The 25,000-nt window shown below is 43.3% G+C and overlaps 1 protein-coding gene across 1 annotated transcript in view; it reads right to left on the bottom strand.

The window, feature by feature from the left end:
* Positions 1-10,687: 10,687 nt before the first annotated feature.
* The window catches only part of LOC134468793 (glutamate receptor ionotropic, kainate 2-like), a 96,178-nt gene continuing 81,865 nt past the window's right edge, over positions 10,688-25,000 (bottom strand). The window contains exons 15-16 of the mRNA XM_063222664.1: positions 14,130-14,380; positions 10,688-10,855 (exon numbers count right to left, since the gene is read on the bottom strand). Of these exons, the coding sequence (XP_063078734.1) occupies positions 10,688-10,855; positions 14,130-14,380 (419 nt within the window). The remainder of the gene's footprint in view (positions 10,856-14,129; positions 14,381-25,000) is intronic.

The following is a 25,000-nucleotide window of genomic DNA, read 5'->3' as shown; positions in this document are numbered from 1 at the left end:
TTTGTTCTCTGCACCCTCTAAATATGAATGTTACATAAGGGCAAGTGAGCACACATCATCCGTTGACCTGAATAACGAATAAAAAAAACTATGCAGTGGCAGAGCTGACAACCCCTTCAGCTGGACAGCACACAGCGTGGTGACGATGCATTTCACAACAATGACACATTTTGTTGGGGATGCTATGGCCTAATGGTTAGGAATTTGGGCCTTGGGAACAGAAAGTGACAGATTCAAATAGAAGAATGTCTGTTCATTCATGGCTGAAATTATAGTAACCAGTGGTGTGCCCAATTAGCCTGATTTACCGCCTGGCTACTCTAAAGTAGGCCTGGATAAGGGATGTATCCTGGATCAGAGTGGTCAGACAGCTACCTCCATTAGACCACACCAAGCCATACGGTGGCTCGCTCATTGGGAGAAGTCTCTCTCTCACTCTCTCTCTCTCTCTCTCTCTCTCTCTCTCTCTCTCTCTCTCTCTCTCTCTCTCTCTCTCTCTCTCTCTCTCTCTCTGTGTGTGCATGTGTGTGTGTGCGTGCGTGTATGTGTGTGTGTGTGTGTGTGTGTGTGTGTGTGTGTGTGTGTGTGTGTGGTGAGCGTAAGTGCCAATACGATCTGAACAGACGTTCAATTCATACTTCCAAATGTCCCTCCAGAATGGCCCATTACCAAACACACACAACAGGAAGCCGACAACAATGTGATGACAGGAAGATCACCTTTATGTGGAGTAGAGAGAGAGAGAGAGAGAGAGAGAGAGAGAGAGAGAGAGAGAGAGAGAGAGAGAGAGAGAGAGAGAGAGACTGAGAAAAGGAGTAAAAGATGAGGAGTGAGGCGAGACGATGCTGGAGATAAAGAGAGAGAGAGAAATAAAGAGAGAGAAGAGAGAGGGTGGGAGGAGGCTGCAGCCCACTGCTCTCTAAACATAATTCACTGTGCGTGCCACCGCAGTGTGGGTCGCAGATGGCAGTGCCATTTGGCAGTCTGTGTGTGTGTGTGTGTGTGTGTGTGTGTGTGTGTGTGTGTGTGTGTGTGTGTGTGTGTGTGTGTGTGTGTGTGTGAGAGATAGATAGATAGATAGATAGATAGATAGATAGATAGATAGATAGATAGATAGATAGATAGATAGATAGATAGATAGATAGATAGATAGATAGATAGATAGATAGAGAGAGAGCGAGAGAGAGAGAGAGAGAGAGAGAGAGAGAGAGAGAGAGAGTGTGTGTGTGTGTGTGTGTGTGTGTGTGTGTGTGTGTGTGTGTGTGTGTGTGTGTGTGTGTGTGTGTGTGTGTGTGTGTGTGTGTGTGTGTGTGTGTGATGGTTCTCCACTCTATGCCAAAGCAGTGGCAGATGCTGCAGGGCTGCTCACATGGGATGAGCGTGCCAGTGGGCTGTTTGACATGAGTGGATGACAGCCATCCAGCCCCTCTAACTCTACTCTACTCTACTCTACTCTACTCTACTCTACCCTACTCTACTCTACTCTACTCAACTCAACTCTACACTAGGCCTACTCTACTCTACCCTACTCTACTCTACTACTCTACTCTACTCTACTCTACTCTACTCTACTCTACTCTACTCTACTCTACTCTGTCTACTCTACTCTACTCTACCCCACTCTACTCCACTCTAATCTACTCTACTCTACTCTACTCTACTCTACTCTACTCTACACTACTCTACTCTACTCTGTCTACTCTACTCTACTCTACTCTACTCTCTCTACTCTACTCTGCTCTGCTCTGCTCTACTCTTCTCTACTCTACCCTTCTCTACTCTACTTTACTCTACTCTACTCTACTCTGCTCTGCTCTACTCTACTCTCTCTACTCTATCTACTATTCTCAACTCTACTCTACTCTTCTCTACTCTGCTCTTCTATTCTACTATCTACTCTACTCTACTCTACTCTACTCTAGTCCACTCTACTCTACTCTACCCTTCTCTACTCTACTGCGTGGCCGGCCTCAGTGTAGCCATGTGGCCCAATGGAGGACACTTGTGGAGCGGACTGCTGGCTGGGTAGAGAGTTTGTAGCTTAACACAACTGCGTGAGGTCTGCTGCTGTGAGGCTAACAGTGTATTACTGTTAGGCTGGGGAAATGCATGCTGTGAGCCTTAAATGACACACGCGTGCACGTACTTGCTTCAGAACGATCAGAGCACATCACACAATACTGGAGGTATTATGTAGGCTACTGGGAAGATGGCCATATGTAGGGCTCTCAATAATATATGCCATCATTGCATGTTGTCTACTGTGACCTGAACATGGAAGAGCGGCAGATCACTCCTCACGGTTCTGTAAATATTGCACCATATGCAAGTGTCTGCATACATTGTGTCTCATGCTCAATCGTACGCACAAAAGTGACAAAAAATTTGCATGGCACCGCGTTCATTCACAAAAAGTGGACGCACAATATCCTGCAAGCATGTCCCCGGCCTCATGTGTTGCATGGTTGGTTTCAGATGCTTTTCAGAATCGATAGGTGAAAAACAACTTATATTTTATCATAATCAGTTAGTAGGCCTATTATAATTTAGGCCCCTATGTTGAAATTAGCCTTCATGTAATAATACCATGAACAGTTGAATATTCTATTCTATTCTAATATGTTATATATTTCTTGGTCTTTCTTTAGGCCTATTAGTTTATTCATGACAGGACAGGGAGAGATTTTGACAGGAAACATGGGAGAGAGAGAGGGGAAAGGTTTGGCATTTGGGACCCTGGCCCAAATCGAACCTGGGTCACTGGCGTAGCAGCCCAGTGCCCTACCATTAGAGCCATGGTAGGGCCTATTATATTATATTATATTATATTATATTATATTATATTATATTATATTATATTATATTATATTGTATTATATTATATTATTACTATAATTGGAACATTGCATGCACATAATTCATGAACCAGGTAGCAGTAACCGACTCTCTGTCTGCTGCAATCAATCAGTGGCCTCAAATCACTTGGCTGCACTAACCAAACCTGGCAGAAGAGGGCACTCTACACACTAATGCCACCACAGACCGAACATGCATTGAGCATTTGGGAGATGATCGGAGGTTTGTAATTATTACCGGTATGTATACATATCAATGGCTATTTATTGTTATAGCTAAAGTGGAGAAAACTGCATTCGCAGGTTTGGTGTCATTATTATTCATTCAACCACCATGGCCACGCTTGTGTACTGTGAACAAAGGAATGAGTACTTCTACCAAATGTTATAAACTCAGTAATTGGTGGCAAGTTAATTAGTCATTAATTCATTCTCGCTCAGAAAGAAGTGTCAGAGAGGAGCTGAAAGGAAGTGGGGGGTTTCAATTCAGTGCATTTATACAATCTGCCCATAAAATAACATACGCATACAAACACTTTTCCATATTTGTCAGTCCCGGGCCGCTAGCATGTTCTCTCATGCTTGCTACTTGTTTGCATGAACTTTAATTTGATTAGAGACCCTATTTTAAATGTTGGCAACATCAACGGGTAATTACTTTGAAGCTTTGTAACTCTTCATAACCCTTGTGGATCATATCAGTAGGGACTGCACCGTTTTTAATTAGGCCTAGTATAGAAGAAGGGAACTGTTTGTTTGTACCAAACACGCACACACATTCTCTCTCTCTCTCTCTCTCTCTCTCTCTCTCTCTCTCTCTCTCTCTCTCTCTCTCTCTCTCTCTCTCTCTCTCTCTCTCTCTCACACACACACACACATACACATCATGAGTAAGCTGTATGTGTATAATGCATGGTGCAATGTTTATTTCACTTGAATGTTTTGATTTGGTTATTTTTATGGTCTCCGGAGGTTTTGTAAATGTCTGTTAATTGTTAGATACACTGAACAACACCCGTTTTTAATTAAATGTTTCTGTATTAGTAAGTAGTGTATCACCACACCCAACCATGGGAGTTAAATCCCCACAGAAAAAATGCAGTAAAATTCAAAACTTAGAGACTACTATGGGAACAAATATGGTACACTTTTTTCATTAATTTTTAAGTCATAAGTCTCAAGTCCTCCCAATCAAGTCAGAGTCAAGTCACAGGTTAAGACACATTTGACCGAGTCAAGTCCAAGCCTAATTTTTCCCAAGTCATTATGCACAATCTTGACAACTACTTTTGGTCATATGGTCATTACCTCTCCACACTGCTATGCATGCCCCCACCTTTCCAGGCACATTCTTTAAAAAATAGTACACCTATTGGTACTGGTTAAGGGAAAATAATTTATTTGAATTGACTTATTTATTTGAATTGACTTATTATTTACATCAATTGACTCTCTCATGGCCCTACCATGGCCTATTACTACGCCGGCAACTGGGGTTCGATTCCAGCCTGGGTCATTTGCCAATCCTTCCCCGTCTCTCTCTCACCACTCGTTTCCTGTCCCTCTGTTACGGACCTCTCATAATTAAAGTTCAAAAGCCCCCATAAACTCTCTAATTTTTACTGGGCAGTTATCCCCCAGAGCCCCAAAATCACACAGTCAGCCAAAGGAATCACACATCTAACATTTCCATCGCACATTTCTTCTTCTTCTTTTTATTTGCTTTTTAATTTTATTTGAAGATGAATCCAGCCGCTTACACAGGAAGGCTCCAGAGAGATCTGCAAACCCGGCAGAGGAGCCCGCCATGTCGTGTGGGTGTACAGTAGTAGAACAGAGTCTATTTTTAAACCACACATTATCAAGGGCCCCCATCATTTTACAAAAACAACCAGAGCTCACAGAGTGCCTGCAGCGATAACTTCATAGCCTACCTACTCAAACACAGAGAAAGAGACACTTTTCATTGTAGTTTTTCCTGCTGCATCTGGTGATGAGCTATAGGGATATCTCTGTTTGCTTTGGACACCATGTTTGATTTCTTCTGTCAGCAGAAAGTGAATTACTGTACGTTGATATAACTGTGTGGTTCAAGGGTGTGTGTGTGTCTGTATGTGTGTGTGTGTGTGTGTGTGTGTGTGTGTGTGTGTGTGTGTGTGTGTGTGTGTGTGTGTGTGTGTGTGGGTGTTTATGAGCCACACCAAGCTCGTAATCTGGAAGTTCTGACAGGACAGGGCCAGCAGTTGTCTATAATATAATATAATATAATATAATATAATATAATATAATATAATATAATATAATATAATATAATATAATATAATATAATATAATATAATATAATATAATATAATATAATATAATAGAATAGAATAGAATAGAATAGAATAGAATAGCTACAGCCAATCAACATGTATTCTGATGACGACTGCAGCCCTTCGGTATTCATTGGTGACCCATTTGTTACTTTATGACTTTGGTACCTTTCTCTGTTGCCCAATTTCTGTCGTCTATCTGATTCATCATCTCTTTTGTAGTCTCTCTCTCTCTCTTCTGTCTGTGTGTCAGTGTTCTGTGCATGAGTTCTGCCACATACAGTCCCAGGAAAAAGTTTGTACACCCTTTGAAATTTCTTACCTTTCTGTCAAAATTGGTCATAAAACATGGTCTGATCTTCCCGGAAATCTCAAGAAGGAACAACCAGAGTCTGCTTTAACTAATTCAACCCAAACATTTACAAGTTTTCATATTTTCATTGGCCATAAGATGTAAACATTCACAGGACAGCAAGGCATAAGTAAGTACACCCTTGCATTTAATAGGTTTTAACCCTAACTTAGTCGCAATAACCTCAACCAGATGTTTCCTGTATTTGCAGATCAGATTAACGAAACAATCTGGATGTATCTGGTCTCCCTCTTCTTTAGAAAACTGCCTCTCGTCAGCAAGGTTTGTGGGATGTTTGGAGTGCATAGTTTTCTTGACTTCATGCCATATAATCTCAATTGTTTTTTGTCAGGGCTTTGACTGGGCTATTCCAGAATGTGTATTTCATTATTATGAAGCCATTCTAAAGTCGATTTGCTTCTAAAGTATGGGTTGTTGTCACATTTCAGCACCCATCCTCTTGTGTGCTTCAACTGTTTGACAGACTACCTCACTTTTTTTCTGTAAAATCTCTCGATAAACTTCTGAGTTCATTGTTCCACTGGTAATAGCAAACTGAAAAGGGCCTGAGGCAGCAAGGTAGCCGCATATAATGATGCTCCCGCCACCATACGCAAAGGTGGAGATGATGTTTTGGTCTCCTCCAAACATGACATTGTGTGTTCCCCTGAACAATTCAACTTTGGTTTCAACGTTGCTCTACAGAATATTTTGCAGCAATTCTATGAAGCATATAAACGCTTTTTCGCAAACCTCAAAGGTGCAGCAATATTTTTTTGGACAGAAACCCCATTAATTTTAGATTGGCAGGATGAATCCCATTTTTAGCTATTCTTGGTTACATCTCTTCTGAGTATGGTGGCGGGAGCATCATTATATGCGGCTACCTTGCTGCCTCAGGCCCGTGACAGTTTGCTATTATCAGTGGAACAATGAACTCAAGTTTATTGTGATATTTTACAGAAAAAACGTGAGGAAGTCTGTCACACAGTTGAAGCACACAAGAGGATGGGTCCTGAAATGTGACAACAACCCATACTTTAGAAGCAAATCCACTTTAGAATGGCTTCATAATAATGAAATACACATTCTGAAATAGCCCAGTCAAAGTCCTGACAAAAAACAATTGAGATTATATGGCATGAAGTCAAGAAAGCTATGCACTCCAGACATCCCACAAACCTTGCTGACGAGAGGCAGTTCTCTAAAGAAGAGGGAGACCAGATACAAACAGATTGTTTTGTTAATCTGATCTGCAACTACAGGACAAGTCTGGTTGATGATATTGCAACTAACTGAGGGTTAAAACCTACTTAATGCAAGGGTGTACTTACTTATGCCCCGCTCTCCTGTGAATGTTATGGCCTTATGACCAATAAAAATATGATAACATGTAAATGTTTGGGTGGAATTAATTAAAGCAGACTCTGATTGTTCCTTCTTGAGATTTCCGGGAAGATCAGACCATGTTTTATGATCAATTTGGACAGAAATGTAAGAAATTTCAAAGGGTGTACAAACTTTTTCCTGGGACTGTATAGTCTCATAACAACATGATACTCTTGGTATCTCCCCAACCATTAGGCCTACAGATGCTGATAATCTTACAAGCGCTCATAAAAGTAATTGGTCACCACTGGGCATTCCCTGCTATTGTGTCCTCTCTCCTATATGCTGGACCCTTGGAGGTCATCATAAGACCATCCTACTGTTCGTCACACATACACAGACACACACACACAGACAGTTCTATTAAGTAGTCACCATCTCTTGCTGGGATTCTCCTCTGCTCCCCCTACAATGTACAGTGTCTTCAGTTCAGTTCAGTGTCTTCTGTTCAGCCATCTATTAGTGCTACATTTGTGGTACATACTGCTAATTGAGGTGTGTGTGTGTGTGTGTGTGTGTGTGTGTGTGTGTGTGTGTGTGTGTGTGTGTGTGTGTGTGTGTGTGTGTGTGTGTGTGTGTGTGTGTGTGAGAGAGAGAGAGAGAGAGAGAGAGAGAGAGAGAGAGAGAGAGAGAGAGAGAGAGAGAGAGAGAGAGAGAGAGAGAGAGAGAGAGAGAGTACTACTGTTTTTAATAAATGCGTCCATAGGAAATGTGTTTGTTATGGATACATCTACAGGAAGCTTGTTTGATATGGATACATCTACAGGAAACGTGTTTGTTACGGATGCGTTTCCAAGAACTTTCTTTGTTACAGATGTGTCTGCATTTAGTGTTTTTTACGGATTCGCCTGCTTTTCGTGTGTTTGTTACGGATGCATCGGCATTTAGTGTGTTTGTTATGCATGCGTCGACGAAGTGGAAGCGAATTTGTTCTGGATGCGTATGCAGGAAGTGTGTTGGTTATGGATGTATCTGTGTTGTTTATTGGCAGTAATAATGACGGATGGCCTGTGGAGTGTGGCCCACGTGCTAATGAAGCAGAGTAATTGGTCACAGCAGGGGCCCAATCCTCTCTAATGAGACACAGGGGCCAGTGGGTTCAGCTCTACAAGTGTGTGTGTGTGTGTGTGTGTGTGTGTGTGTGTGTGTGTGTGTGTGTGTGTGTGTGTGTGTGTGTGTGTGTGTGTGTGTGTGTGTGTGTGTGTGTGTGTGTGTGTGTGTGTGTGTCACAGGGGGCGGTGGGTTCAGCTCTACGTGTGTGTGTGTGTGTGTGTGTGTGTGTGTGTGTGTGTGTGTGTGTGTGTGTGTGTGTGTGTGTGTGTGTGTGTGTGTGTGTGTGTGTGTGTGTGTGTGTGTGTTTGTGGGTGTGTGTGAGAGAGTGCACGTGTATGTTGAAGTGTGTCCCCCCATGTCTGTGTTTGTTTTAGTGTGTGCATTTGTATGTGTTTCAGTGTGTATGCATGTTTCAGTCTGCATTTGTGTGTATCTACTGTATCTGTATGTGTGCATACATCACATTAATAGAAAGAACTACAAAAATTAGTCTTTGTAGAAAAGAAGTCGTCTTTTGTAGAAATCGGTAACACCCCCTCCCCCCAGAAAAGAAACTAGTGATGTCAATGTTTAACATTAGAGGATGCCTGATAATCATTTGCGTCACTGAAGAGGAAAAAGCAAAATTTTCTCCCATGCCTGGTCTTTACATAAAATATTGTACTGACACATTCAATTGATGTTCAGATTCCACATTAAGTCATTAATTTAGTGATCTGAAGAAAACAGCTACATGTCTAGTAAACAAACAATGCCAATTCTGTCAGTTTTTTGTCACATGTTGCAAATATCAATGACAGATGTCCACACAATTCACTGGTTGTCCATCCTGGGGGTGCACTGACTGTTTCAAAGCGTGTATACAAAAACTAACATAATGCACATATAGCACAAATAAATATCAATCATGACTCGTCCCCCTTTCAGAGACTGGGTGAGGTTTGTTTATTAGTTTACCTACTGAGTATAAAAAAGAAAAGAAAAGAAAAAAAAACAACAAAGTCTTCATCTGTGTTGTTTACTTAACCCTCAGCAAGAGTTTCAGAATGAACAGTACAAGAACAAAACAAGAACACTCATTGTGACAGAAGAAAAACTAAGAATAAAAGTCTAATTACAAATAAGCCAGATAAGGCAATCCAAAGCAGATTAACACAAAACCACTAATCCAAGTTCCATGTTTGCACTGCTAGTTTCCCAGGATGCTTTGCAGGGCAGCAGTTGGTGAACTTCCTGTTTTGGCACATGGAGAGAGTTACATTTTTGTCTCAGTTCTCAGCTCTCTCCAGCACGCAGTAAAGGGGGTGCGATGCAACCTTCCATCAACCGTTTCCATGGCGCCAATTACCTCAGCTTCTTTGGGTCACGCCCACAGGAAACGATAGTGTTCCGGAGCGTGTGAGCCAGGGTATTGACAAGATGTCACTGAACGGACAGCCGTTACCAAGGCAACCCTCTTCCTCAGACCCTGAAGGTCTTTGTTTCCAAATGGTTCACTTCCTACCATTAGCGACTGAGGCCACACTTTGCCGCACAGATCTTTAATATGGTGCAGCCATCTCAACATCCACACAATCTTTATAACAGACGCATCCCACAATCTCTGTAATATCGTTTTAATACTGTATGCAGGTCCCAATGCCGAGAACATCAATAACACTGTCTGTACATGGACCCTATACATGGACCCCAGAAAAAAACACTTTCTTCTCAGGGTGGCGGTTAGACAACTCCCCGAATGTGCATACATTATATGCAGGGCTGCTGACAGCTTTCTCTGGGGCCCTGGGCAAAATCATTTGAAAGGGCCCTTATATATGGACACATAATCCCGATCCTGGAGCGTTGATTGGTTGAAGGCCAGATCACTGTAATGTATTTCCACAGGAAACAAGGTGTCGGTTCCTCTGCAGGCAATGTGACATGGGGAGAGTGTGATATTCAGAAATTAGCCAGGACAGTTCCCCACAGCTACACACACATACATGCACAGCATTGTAGAGCCTAAGGTTTGCTTTGCCCTACTGTCATTACTAGGTGTGTGTTAGTGTATGTGTGTGTAGCTGTCGACATGAAAGGTCACTGGTAGATAAAGTGTGTGTGTGTGTATGTGCGTGTGCGTGTGTTTATGCCATGGGGGTTTTCAAAAATAATGTGTGTGTGTATGTGCGTGCGTGTGTGTATGTGCGTGCGTGCGTCCGTGCGTCCGTGTGTGTGTGTGTGTGTGTGTGTGTGTGTGTGTGTGTGTGTGTGTGTGTGTGTGTGTCTGTGTGTGTGTGTGTGTGTGTGTGTTTATGTGTGAGAGAGTCAGTCATTGTCTGCACTGGGTCATGTTCCTGTCAGTTGGTCAGTTGTTCTGGTGTAGAATGTCTGAATGGCCCTCGGCAGGGCTGGACTGGCCAAAGGGCATGCAGGGCAAATGCCCGCTGGTGTTTTTGAGACAGCCCTCCCACAGCCACAGTGGCCAAAATAGCTATAATATTAGCTACGTCGATGGCTAAAGAATACTTGACGGCTTGTGGTCTTACATTTACCTAAATCTTGAGTGAGGGGCCGGTCTAAGTCTAATTCTAAAGTTCCCGGACCGTTGTTTTGTGCCAGTCCAGCCTTGGCCCTCAGCATGGCATTGAGGTTGAATAGAGTTTACTGAATCCTTCAGGAGGTGTGTCTGTCCATCCATCCATCCATCTATCCATGCCTTCATCCGTCCATACATGAGTCCATCATGCCATGGTCTCCTTGCCGGGCAGGCGTCGGTCGTTGAAGGTGTGCATGTTGATGACCTCCTCGGTCGTCTTGACGATGACGGGCGGCTGGGGCTTCTGCTTCAGGCGGCGTTGGCACTTGAGGGAGGTGCGGATCTCGTCCACCATGGCACTGCAGAAGGACTTCTGAGAGAGAGAGAGAGAGAGAGAGAGAGAGAGAGAGAGAGAGAGAGAGAGAGAGAGAGAGAGAGAGAAGAGGGGACCACAAAGCAAAGCAAGAATGACAGGAAGAAGCAAGAAGAGGACGATAGACAGAGAGAGAGAGAGAGAGAGAAGAGGGGACCACAAAGCAAAGCAAGAATGACAGGAAGAAGCAAGAAGAGGACGATAGACAGAGAGAGAGAGAGAGAGAGAGAGAGAGAGAGAGAGAGAGAGAGAGAGAGAGAGAGAGAGAGAGAGAGAGAGACAGAAGAGTAGAATGTAGAAAGAAAGAAATTGGCAAAATTACATGAGGAAAAGAAGAGGAAGATGTGAAGAAGGGATTAAGATGGAGAGAGTAAAAGAGAGAGGAAGTAGAAAGAGCAAAGGCAGAACATATGGAGTTGTGAGACAACACAAAGAAGTTTTGTTAGTGGAGATCAGGAGCAAAATAATGGCAGGATGCAAGAGAAAAGTAAGCACAGGCAGAGAAGTGAAGCATTTCAGGATGAGGGAGAGGCAGGAGAAAACCAAAATGGCACCAGTAGTGGGGGATAGACAGATACAGAAAAAGAAAGTGACAGTATGAGAAGAAGAAGAAGAAGAAGAAGAAGAAGAAGAAGAAGAAGAAGAAGAAGAAGAAGAAGAAGAAGAAGAAGGGGACATGAAGAATAGGTGACAATAAGGTGACAGCAAATCAAAAACAGGACAGAGTGAGGATAAGTGAAGGGCAAGAGATAGTGCAGATCAGGGAGGAGAGGATAGTAACACTTTAGACTAGGGTTCACAACGTTCACCACTAATACATGCCTAACTACTGTCTGTACAGTATAAGTGACTTATAACACCATGTGTTCAGCAAAATCAAGGGCCTACTAGGTTCTTTAATACGATTATATCAATAACAAAAGCCTAATGCCGTGTACAGACCAAGAGCGAACGGAGCGAACGAAGCGACGGAAGTCATTATTTCTCTATGGAGGGCACCCGACCACTGCTGCCAAAGTGTCAGGAGCAAAGCTTCTTGAGCGACCAGAGCGAATTTTGACGATTAAACTCAAGCTAATCGTAGGCGAATTCGCTATGACGCGGTTCGGCGAAAACCAATTGGAACGTTCATATCGACGAATGTCCCAGGCTGTCAAGCCAGAGCCGTTATGTGATTAGCTGAATCAAACATGTCAATGCTGCGTCTGGAGCGAATACAGAGAATTCAAGGCGAAACTTCTTCTGCTACCCACGCTACCAGGCAGCTCCGTTCACATTTGGTCTAGACACGGCATAATTGGCAATGAACAAGAAATTTGTGAATACATGCCCAACAAATGATTGATCTTGCTTAAAGCATGTCTTATTAGTCATGTAGTATACAGACAAGCTTGGAATGCTTTTGTGGTTAAAATGGGAACCCTATTCTAAAGTGTTACACATAGGACAATACGATTTTAGATAACGACACAAACTAGACAGACGTGTGAGTTAAGGATTTACGTGAGGATCACTTCACCAATTTGGGATGTAGGCTCACTTTCCAGCTCCCTTCGAATTAAACAGTTGAGACCCGTAAATATGGTAGCACGCTCTTTGGATCCCGCAGTAGCAAATACATAATTTTTCTATCATAAGTTAGCAAAGTTGGATCCATAAATACGCTTGAATGGATTAAATGCATTGAAAGCAACTTTTTAATTCAAAGGGAGTTGAAAAATGGGCCTATTTAAGGGTCAGCATTTAGTAGGTGTTTAAGTCCAAAGCAACTTACATTCAAAAGCCTCTTGGTTTGGCTGGGAATTGAACCCAGGATTGTAAGGTTATTTTTGGAAGACAATAATGTGAAATGCTATAGTCATAGTACCACCTCTACCCAAAACGAGCTCATTTACACCATCTGAAACAAAATCAGGCCTAATTTGCTACCGTGCAATATGAGACAGACAACTATGTTCAAGACGTACTGTAAGGCCTTCCACACAATGGTTCCGACAACGTGCGAAGCACTACGCTGCCAAAGTTCGATTCAACTGTTTTCAACACAACCCCGCACAACGGTGCCGATGTCCACGGATATCTGCTGATTAGCGGAGAGCTCTATTTTTGCTATAGCCGCCCATTGATTATCCCTGCTCTGTTGTGATGAAATTGACCAGTCATTATGTAAAGTACGTCTGCGCCAATGTGCGGGGGTCACTGAAATTGTCGGAACCGATAGTGCTCCGCAGTGCTGTTGGAACCGGTGTGCGTAGGCCCTAAGTCTTAGCAGGACAGTCCATCAGTAGTATCAGCCAGCTTTACGAAGCCAGACAATATAGATAACCATTGGTTGAGGTCCTATAAATGTAATTTGGGGTAAGTCCTCAAGTTGGCTGCTAAACTTGTAACATATGGGAATCATCATGTTTAAAAGTAGCGTAGGGGACGCTCGCACATACAGCAAAACAGGTGCTGGATCAAACAAAGACGCTTAGAGGAAAGAGGAAAATGTGGGATGTGAGGTCGAAACGTTGAGTTGAACAAATCAGTGAGCAGCAACAGTGTGCAGATTTTCTGGGGTCATCCCTATGTTCCCATGGGTCCTATGTTCCCCGCAACCGGGGAACTTAGGACCCTTTTTTCAAAAAAGGGTTCTATGTTCCCTGCTGCTTCCAAGTAGACTGCTGCCGCATGGCAAAGCGCAGGTTGTTGTTGCACCTGTGACAGGTTAGGTTTAGGGACAGTTTTGGTCAGGGCACAAATTTACAACTCAGAAAAATTGCATTACTGACAAGTTAGGTTTAGGGATGTTTTGGGAAGGGTTAGATTTTTTACTTTTTTAGAAAAAGGGCCCTAAGTTCCCCGGTCCCATACAAAGACCGGGGAATATAGGACCCGGGGAACATAGGTATGCTCCCGATTTTCTCATCATCATATGTATGGCATCTTGGTACACCCAAAGCAAATGTACTGTATACCTTTATGGTTTACCAAGACTTCACATGCAATATAGCTAATGACGGCTCCATGTCCAGCCCCACCACCTCCACTACCTCAATGGTACAAGTAGATTAACTTGAAGGAAGGATGTTAACAAGGTGTGAGAGGTTGTAAACAATACGTTAGTTTCGCTTTAGGGAAGGCACCGGTTAGACAACAATTTCAGTGTTTTACACTCAACTTTTTTTGTTTTTGTCTTAATTTTATGGCAGGGCATAACTGACTGTGACAGCCTAAACTACAGTATAGCCTATCCATGATGTTGACCCATCACTGGATCGGCACGCCTTACCTTCTCCACGTCTGCGTTCTGCTTGGACTTGTAGAGCACCTCGCCCACCGCCACGAAGACGGACAGCACGAGCCCGGCGGCGAGCACGATGAAGATGCCCCCGATGTTCTGGACACCCAGGGCACTGGCCTCCTTGCTCTCCTCCTCCGGGCAACCGTTGCCGCGCCACCACTTCTCCTTCATCATGTGCAGCTTGCCCTCCTCCTGCAGCTGCAGGATGGCGATAGTGATCTTGTCCCGGTACGGTGAGCCTGAAGGGTCAAAAAGAAGGGGAGTGGGGGAGAGATTTTGAGATTTTAAAATGCTCTTTATTTACATTAAGGTTGTTTTAATCACTGCATGGCGACTAGCCAAGGGCAAACAATACATAGGTAATTAACAAATGGAATCATCTACAAAAGATGGCTGAAGTGTGTCTGTGTGTGTGTGTGTGTGTGTGTGTGTGTGTGTGTGTGTGTGTGTGTGTGTGTGTGTGTGTGTGTGTGTGTGTGTGAGAGAGAGAGATACAAAGTGAGAGAGAGAGAGAGAGAGAGAGAGAGAGAGAGAGAGAGAGAGAGAGAGAGAGAGCGAGAGAGCGAGAGAGAGTGTGTTAAAATATCTTTATAACAGTATTTACTAAATATACACTGCAAGAACACTGTGTGACATTAGCAAGACTGCACACAGGCAAAACAAATGAGAGAGAGAAACAGACAGAGACCGACAGAGATAGAGACAGACAGACAGACAGACAGACAGACAGACAGACAGACAGACAGACAGAGACAGCGACAGCGACAGCGACAGACAGATACAAATTATGTTAATGTCCTGTTTCGTTCTGTTTGCGTGTGCAAGTGTGTAATGCTGGCGTGTTCTTGTCTGTGCAATGAAACGCCTACCAATACGGACACCACACACAAACACTTTTGTCCTACAGATGGTAATATGTTAATCTTGCCCTAGTGTGGAAGGCCTGGAGTACAGAATGAAAGTCATAAGAAAGGCAACATGTACTGTAGTCTTTTCTTATCGGGGTAAGATTTCAAAGTTCATCTTCTTTCTGTACAATGAGCCTACCGCCGGCAAAGACAAAAAACATTAACATGTTTGTTTCTCCTGCAGATATAGCCGCCCTACTACATATAGAATAACCAAGATCTCTCATGGCAATACAGTAGACCTCCTGGAACCGTGACCGCAGATTACTCACAACTCAGCCCCACTTTGCTCCCATTGGCATGAAATACCATGGAGTAATATTCCACTGTGTCCCGGTTTTCGAATGGCAATACAATCTTTGCCCAAATAATGTACGTAAAGCCTCAAGGGTCAAATGAAGACGGATAAAAAAGAAAATGTGTGGCTTTCTCTTGTAGCGTCAAATGGGTGAAATGAGGAGAGAGAGAGAGAGAGAGAGAGAGAGAGAGAGAGGGAAATAAATAAAAAAGAAAGAAAGAAAGAAAGAAAGAAAGAAAGAAAGAAAGAAAGAAAGAAAGAAAGAAAGAAAGAAAGAGAGGGGATTAGGGGTCGGGGACTGAGGAATTGAGCAGGGAAAAAAGAAAAGTAAAGAAATAGCGAAGGCAAAAGGGGGCAAGCGAACGGAGGAAGGAGAGGAGAGTAAGGGAAGGAGAAGAACGGAGAGAGAGAGAGAGAGATGAGAGAGAGAGGTTATGCTGATTTGCAGTTGCAGGAAGGCAATGGTGATTTTGTCCATCTAACGACAGCCTCAGGGAAGATGCCAGTGGCAAAAAAAGACACAATGACTAAATGCTGACAAAGGCCCCTGTAATGGGGTTTGTTAAATCGTTCCCGGGTTCCTTTGAGGTGCAGACGAACTAAATGGCACCCGCTGTTCCCAACGGTTCTTTTAGAACTACAGAAACAACCCTCCAGGGCCTGAGCGCACCTAAAGACTTGATAACGTTCAGCCCTTCCTTCTTCCTCCTCCTACAGCTGCACCATTGTCACTGATTGTGATCTAATCCTGGTGAGGAGGCTCTCTGAGCAACCACAGACAAAAAGCCGGCGTGATTATGCTGACTTTTCTTTCATCATTTCGCCACTTGTCTTCTTCCCCCAGCTGAAGGGTGGTGATGGAGATCTCGTTCAAGTGCTGATAAAAGTTTAAAAGCGGGTAGAGGGGAAGGAGGGAAAAAAGCGAGCGAGTGAGAGTGAGTGAAACAAAGGAAGATGGAAAACGGTAGTGCATCATGGGTAATGGATTGCATGCACCTACCGGTATATAGAGAGCTTACTCAGAGTAAGTACGTATATAACATGCATCAATCTCAACTAATACAGGCACAGGCAGACAGACGTTTTTGAGTTATCCTGCTGACAAACAGACAAACAGACAAACAGACAGACAAACAGACAGACAGACAGACGGACCGACAGACAGACAGGCAAACAGACAGACAGACAGACAGACAGACAGACAGACACACACACACACAAGCACACACACACACACACACACACACACACACACACACACACACACACACACACACACACACACACACACACACACACACACACACACACACACACACACACACACACACACACACACACACACACACACACACAGTCACGGATGCACCAGGGCATGCACCAACACGCATACAGTACACACACAAACTGCTAGCAGAAGGCTGCCATGTAAGGTGCCGCCATACACAGTATGGCGATCAGTATGGGATCCAGTGAGTTGCTCAAGGATACTGTAACCTTGACAGGAGAAGCTCGCATTCAGCTAACCCCCCTCTGAAGATAGAGGATAGAGTACATGTTGGTGGCATCATGTTTTACTGAGGGGCAACAAAAGAAAGGGGGACTGAATACAATAAAAAGGAAGCATTTAGGCAGACATTTAGAGATATGAGTTTGTGGGGCATAAGAAGAAAATGATGACGAACACAAAGAATTAAAAAGGGATTAAACGCTCCCAAAGTCGTCGTAATAAAAAAATAAAAGGAAACTATGAAATTGTGTTATTTATATCCAGGTAAACATGAGGAAGACGAGGATATCTGCAATCATCTGCTATATATTCTTGATTGTAAATATTAGTCTTATTACTGTCAACATTAATAACAATCCGCCTTCAATATGGAGATTAGAAAGTGTCACCAGCAAACGTGATCTGGGCTTAGGATTCAATTTAGGATGCAATAATGATTGTGCACAGAGGAAGAAAGTGTGCCGGGTATTTGGGGCTGTAGGAGATGCCTCTCTGTAGTTCCCTTCCTGCCCGTAGGCCAACTCATAACAATGTGATGTGTTTGCCAGGGGAGGCTAATATTAAACATTCTTTTTTTCTGAAATGAACGAATAAAGAGTTTGCAACCGGAATACTGGTAATATTCCGTGTGAAATGTTTTGAGCGATTGCGCTCAGTGATGGGCAGTGAATAGCAGTGGAGCAGGCTGTCTGAAGGGCTCAAAATACATAATTTGAAGTGCTTTTGTCAAAACTGTCTTTTAGGAGAACATGCCCCCAGACCCCCTATAACAACAGCTTTCCCAATGATGTTTGCCACCTGTGTGTGTGTCTTTTTAAGCTTCCCCAAGCCTCTTTATAGTGCTGCCTATGAATGTATTGCTAGTGCAACTGCCCCTTTTTGAGCAGCCAGTGAAATAATTTTGGACAGACAGCAACAAAAAGTAAGAGAAAATAAGACAAATATTATGAACAAGAAGGGAAGTGAGGAGAAACGTCATCATGAGTAGACACTTGACATCCCTAAAATGTTCCAACTAAGCCCTGACCCCTGTCAGAGAAGGAAGGAACGCGTGTTTACTGTGTGACAGGTGAGGTCAGCATGGCTCGGCACCTCCTTTCAGTCTACTGTGCTCCAAATCAGAGCTGCCACATTCACAGCACACACCTGCCACCCTACCTGAGGCTTTAACGCGATGAAAGAAACATTCAGACAAACGCAAAAAAAGGACCAAAGGAAGTTATGTTGCTTTCCTGTCTGTCGTCCTCTGTGTGAAAAATGCGGTGAATTGTTCCCAAGGAACTTAATAGTCTGTGAGATAGTGATTTTGCATGGGTTGAATAGTGGTTTTGCATGAGTAAAAAATGAATTTGTGGGTTCCCATCCCTAAAAGAAAGGAAAATGTTTCCCCAATAAGTCCCCAATCCTGCTTACTGTACATCTCACAGTAGTCTCTTGTGGCCCACCCTGTGAAGCTCTACAACCCATCCTCTCTTGGCCCCGGTGCTGTGTGCTGACAGACAGACCCATTGACAGGCAGAATTCGAACCCCATGACATTGTGTGTACCTGTATGGAGAGGGGGTGCAGGCTTTCAGCTGACTTTTGTCCCGGGCCCAATCAAAGCAGTCAGAAACCCTGCGTGCAGACAGCCGTAGTAATCCTGATCTTTGATGAAGTGGTTGCGATTGAGTCAGTAATGGAGATTTCTGATGTATAATGTGTTGTTTAAATAAAATATGAGGGACTAACGAGAAGTCAGAGGGATTGGGAACCCCAATAGCTCTGTGCTGATAGACAATTATACATGCTGTCTGTTCCCATTACAATCTGAACACACCTTCAATGGAAATACACAGCAACACGCGGGCACGTTCACACACGCAAGCACACAAGTACACGGCACACACACACACATGCACGTATGCATGCATGCACGCACGCACGCACACACGCACACGCACACGCACACGCACACGCAAACACACACACACACACCACAACTTCACACTGTAGTGTACATCTTTATGAGAGTGTGTGTGTGTGTTAGAGTGATAGTGTTACCAAAGGACTAAAAAGCAAGAGAGAGAGAGAGAGAGAGAGAGAGAGAGAGAGAGAGAGAGAGAGAGAGAGAGAGAGAGAGAGAGAGAGAGAGAGAGAGAGAGAGAGAGAGAGAGAGACAGACAGACAGACAGACACAGAGACAGAGACAGAGACGGAGACAGAGAGAAATTATATTTACATATTTATTTCTGTGTTTCGTTTCGTGTGCATGTGTCACGCATGCTGTGCAAGCATGCGTGTGCTTGTCTGTGCAATGAGACGCCTACCAATACGAGCACTGCACACAAACACTTCTTCCACAGAAGCCTAACTGTAGATGGAACCCCCATAATGTTTCTATGCGGAGCTCCACAAAGCAGGAGTGATGAATAGAAGGCCATCAGTGCTCTGAAGGACTCCCCATCATCATCATGACAGATTTGAATGGTATTATCCAATGACTGGCTTTAATGGTCTCATTACCCCGCCATAATGACTAATTAGGGTTTGTTAATTATGAATCGTGACCCATAAAAATAGACATTACACACGGGGTCATTCAGACGATTGGGAATTGGAAAATTACCTGCGATAAGGCGTTCCAATATGCTATCAGCCATGAGGAGGGGGGAAATGATGACGTCATTGAGCTAAGCTAAAAACTGGTCGAGTTTTCAATAGAGGGTTGAAGTACATGTATATCTTGCCGCCCACTTCCAGTTGACAACCACAATCATCAAATGAAACCCGCATGTAATATTAAATCGATCAATCCTTCGTTTCATTTTATCTTTGCTGGCAATTTGCTAGTGGGCATGTCTTCAATCTGCTAAACTTGTTTTTTTTAATCATTTTTTTTAAAGAACATTGAGCTGCATGTTTGTATGAATGGTGTGACACAAACATTATTATTATTATTATTATTATTATTATTATTATTATTATTATTATTATTATTATTATTATTATTATTATTATTATTATTATTATTAGTAGTAGTAGTAGTAGTAGTAGTAGTAGTATTATGCAGAAAAAAAATGCTTAATGCCTAAGCAGGATTGTACATTAACGTCCACAGGGACTCTGATTGCCCTATGTCTACACAAATGAAACGGTGACCTGAGTGTAGTAATGACCCCTGCTTAATAGCTATGCACATACATTTGCATAAATGCATAAAGCAACACCACTGCAAGATTATCTATGCAGGAAGGTGATGCAAGGGTATTTAAACCGACAACAACCAATGACCTAGAGACATTGAGAGCACCCCCTTAGGGACGTTATTATGGTGCCTACCACCAAATTTGGCTGCCTAGGCCAGTGATTCTCAATCAGGGGTACGTGTTCCACTGGGCGTACGCGAGCACACTGCAGCGGGTACGAGGATAAATCAGAGACAGTTTAGATTGAGACGGGACATATGGCGGCCATCTTGGTGACGCCTTCGAAGTGCTATTTCGCGATTAAGTAGACCAGATCTGAGAGTCAATGGGAAAAATGAACGGGGAAACTGAGTATAGGATGGGGAAGAACCCAGCGGTTGTGAAAACCATATGGTTGAAACCACCGTGAAAAACTGATCAATCTAGACTGCTTGGTTGTGGTATACGAGTCAAAACAAAGCTTTTTAAGCCACTTTTCTCACGGTTTTTTTGACAGAGCGCAGGCGCAGTAGTTCCGTAACGGCACGAGAGCAACGGCTTTTCACAACTGAGCATGCGCATCATTTCGCGTGCGCCGATGCAGCCAGATGATTGGATCACTGGCACCGCAGCTCAGCAGGCACATTGGCTCTTGTTACCAGAAAGACGGGAGATGTGCGGGTAGACGCCATATTTGCGTTACGAATCTTCACCGTTAATTTCTATGTACGATTACATGGCTGTCCTATCTCCCCTTCCTATCAAAATCTCTGGATAAATTAACAAATGTATGGAGCACAGTCACATTGGCTGCGAGAGTCATGGTATGATAAAAAGGCTTGGGGGTAAGCAAGACAAAAAAGGTTGGCAAACCAATGCCCTTGGCGACCAACAGCCTATGTCTTGCGTCGGCCCTAAGTATAGGCTGATGTAGCCCAATAGGATACTTTCACAAAGTAGACTCAGTACAGTATTGAGGGTTTTTTTCCAAAGGTAATCATATTCTGGCCCTACCATGGCGCTAACAGTTGGGCACTCGTCTACTATGCGGCCGACCCGGGTTCGTTCCCAGCCCGGGCCCTTTCCCGGCCTTCCCCTTCTCTCTCTTTCAACTCACTTCCTGTCTCTCCTCCACTGTCCTGTCTGATAATAAACAATAAAGGCTTCAAAAGTCCCCAAAAATACTTTAAAAAGGTAATCATACTCCTTTCCTCTTAAATCCTGTCTGAATGTCTTAGTGATGCACATTTCAGTATGTTAAACTGAATTCCTTATCGCGAGGTCTACATGTCTCAATTAATTACACTAGTACATATCTTACATAATTTTTTCACCATCCCCCACTGTACCTAATGAGCTGGACACACTAATAGAGCACTTCTACTTTCACTTCATCCACCTCTGCTCCATTGCCCTTCTCTCCATATAGGGTGAGGGAACATGATTTTGATGCAGTGCCATCACTAGCTGTTGAGGAGGTGCTTAAGATGTTAAAAAGTGGGCATGAATCAAGAGAAATGCTTTGAATGCATTGAATGAATACATTAAAAGTAACATTTCAATGGAGCCTTGCTATCAAAATACACCCCCCCCTCCCTCACAGGGGCGTAGTAGCAAATTGTGGGCCCTATGTACAATCAGCTCCAATGGACGCTCCCAGATGTACATCTACATAAATCGGACTGTGTGTGGGCCCTTTATATACATGGGCCCCTGCTGACTCAGTCACACTTTACCCCCCTGTACGACACCCCTGCTCCCACACACACACACGCACGCACGCACGCACGCACGCACGCACGCACGCACGCACGCACGCACGCACACACGCACACACACACACACACACGCACACACACTCACACTCACACTCACACTCACACTTCCACGTTCACACACCGTTTAAAAGAGAGCATGAGAAAAAGCAAAAGAAAAGTGAACACTAAAAGTGCTGGAGTGTTCTAATCAGGTCAGGACCACACTGTGCACTATAATATCGCACAACTAGTTCAGCGAGGAACCATTTGTTCCCCTCGCAGAGCCCTTACACAGCAGCTTTGGAGCTCTTGGCCACGGTCCTCTGGACCGACTGCCCTTATGAGAGGAGTTTGCTCTTGGAGCCCTTTGTGAACTCATTTGACTATCTGCAGCGCAGCAGGCCAACAGCAGCAGGAGTAGCCAAAGAAGCTGAGTGGACCGAGCGGCCAAACCTGCCCGTGTGTGTGTGTGTGTGTGTGTGTGTGTGTGTGTGTGTGTGTGTGTGTGTGTGTGTGTGTGTGTGTGTGTGTGTGTGTGTGTGTGTGCGTGTGTGCGTGTGTGTGTGTGCACGCGTGTGTATAATTGTTTGTCTGTCTGTGTGTGTGTGTGCAGACGGGAGGGTTCGTGAAATGTTGTGTGTGTGTGTGTGTATTCATGTGTGTGTGTGTGTGTGTGTGTGTGTGTGTGTGTGTGTGTGTGTGTGTGTGTGTGTGTGTGTGTGTGTGTGTGTGTGTGTGTGTGTGAACACACTGGCCAGGGGGAAAGAACTGAGAGAAGGAGATAAGGCCTCAGCAACAGTCTTGGATGCCTCCAAAGAACACATGCAATGAGAAACCAGGGCCTGTGTGTGTGTGTGTGTGTGTGTGTGTGTGTGTGTGTGTGTGTGTGTGTGTGTGTGTGTGTGTGTGTGTGTGTGTGTGTGTGTGTGTGTGTGTGTGTGTGTGTGTGTGTGTGTGTGTGTGTGTGAATGTCTGTGCATGTGTAAATGTGTGTGCATGTGAAACAGAGTGTATGTAAGCATGTGTGTGCGTGCGTGCGTGTGTGTGTGTGTGTGTGTGTGGTGTGTGTGTGTGTGTGTGTGTGTGTGTGTGTGTGTGTGTGTGTGTGTGTGTGTGTGTGTGTGTGTGTGTGTGTGTGTGTGCGTGCGTGTGTGTGTGTGTGTGTGTGTGTGTGTGTGCATTTGTGGTGTGTGTACTTGTGCAAGTACAGTATGAGTCTCTGTGCCTGCCTGTGTGTTTGTGTGTTTTCTGTGTAAGTGCATCTATTGGTATGCAGCTCTTTCTTTCACCCCAAGTCTTAACAGATATAAAGTTTGACATGCCGTCCTTTTGTGTTATGGAAGGCGTAGAAGATGATGAGGTGTGTGTGCGTGCGTGTGTGTGTATGTGTGTGTGCGTGCGTGCGTCCACGTGTGTGCACGTGCACATGTGTGTGTTTGTGTGTGTGCGTGTGTGTGTTTGTGCGTGTGTACTGTATGTGTGCGTGTCTGCACGCGTGCATATATTTATGCCCTCCTGTGGTGGTTTTATCCTAAGTGCATGCTGTGTGTGTGTGTGTGTGTTGGATGTTGCATACGGTTGTATGTGTGTGTGTATGTGGGTAGATGACGTGACGTGTAAATTTTGCTGTCGCAGGCTCTTAAAATTAAGTAAATTCATGCTTTCAAAGTTGTCAATGCTTTAAATGATTAAACTAATGTCGTTGTTGTGAAAAAGTAATGTGTAATAAATCCAGAGCTTAAATAAGTATACTTAATTTTGAGTCAAATGTCACATTTGTCCTATGGTGTGACTGAGGCAAGCCTGGTTCTCCATATTAAAACATTTTTAAATAAATAATCAAAGCTCAGTCATTTGTCTAAACAACCCTGGCATGTTTTTCAAGGTGTCTATTTTAGCAAGTGGCAATGCTTAATTTTTTTTCCTGTTTTTCTGAGACCGTATGGACTTGTGAAACTTTGTCGCAGAAAATAATGTCCTGTGGTGTGATCATTTTTTTGGTTAATTCTGTGGATAATTATCTATTGTTGAAGCTCCAGCGGTACATAAATTGTGAATTTAGACCCTTAAGAAGCCAATGGCAAGTGTGGATTTTAGATTTTTCTCTCAGAGTTCTTCAGTCAATCAATTATGTTTTGCTACCACAAGATGTATTAGTTTTGTAGTCCTTTGGTGTGACAGCCATAAAATACATTTTGACAATAGTGTATATTTTTCATATTTTTTTCTTATGTAGATGTATGAAAATGCATCTTACTAAAGGTGAAATTGTATTTCAGTTGGCAACAACATGGCTTTTAATTAACTCAAAAGCTCAAAAGTCCTATGGTGTGATGGTAAAAGTCCTATGGTGTGATGGTAAAAGTCCTATGGTGTGACACTTTGGAGTATCACACCAAAGGACAAACAGGTCACACCAAGGGACTAGATATTTGAGAAATAGCTTTTAAAACAACTGGTAGTAAATATTTTTTTTGTTTTGTTGTTTGACTAGATAAATATTGTGTATTCAAATTACTTATTCCTTTATTGGCCTTTGGAATTTATACTTTGATGCATTGTTGATGAATATTTGCTGTTGATTTTAGATACTGTCAAATGATATAAAATGTCATTAATGGTGCTTTGAAACCATAAAATATAACGGTAACAGTGAAGGAAAGATCAGTGAGAGAGTATATAGAGGAGTATAGATGAATAAAGTATGCTGTGGAGAGCTCAATATACAGCATAAATGTGCTGTCCAGCTTGAGATACCAAACAGGCACTGGCCACTACACACTACAGGTTCAATGGTGTGACAGTCATAGCTTACCTACAAAAGTGTGATGGTCATGCCAAGGTCACCCTTCAGTATGAGTCTTATGAGCTCTGCAGGTTACATTCAATGACCGCATGGCTGTCATTAAGAGTTACGATAGGCTGATAATTGACGATTCAAAGACTTATAAGTGTAAAGTGTAGGTCCATATTGACTACAACATTATATTATGATCAAAAGACAAAATAATCATGTTGATATATTTGTTTCTGGCTCAGTTTTGCATTTCTGTCCTTTAGCGTGACATGAATGTCCTACGGTGTGACATGTTTTAAACGCTCAAATATTTGTTTGAGCTAAACAATATGTTTGATAAACACTGAATATTGCATTAGGGAAGAACAAATTATCGTCCCTGAAAAGTTAGTATAAATTCGGACAATTTTGAACATTTAAAAG

This window comes from Engraulis encrasicolus, chromosome 18 (genome assembly GCF_034702125.1).
Source record: "Engraulis encrasicolus isolate BLACKSEA-1 chromosome 18, IST_EnEncr_1.0, whole genome shotgun sequence".
NCBI classification, from domain to species: Eukaryota; Metazoa; Chordata; class Actinopteri; order Clupeiformes; family Engraulidae; genus Engraulis; species Engraulis encrasicolus.
This window is presented reverse-complemented; position numbering and strand designations above follow the sequence as displayed.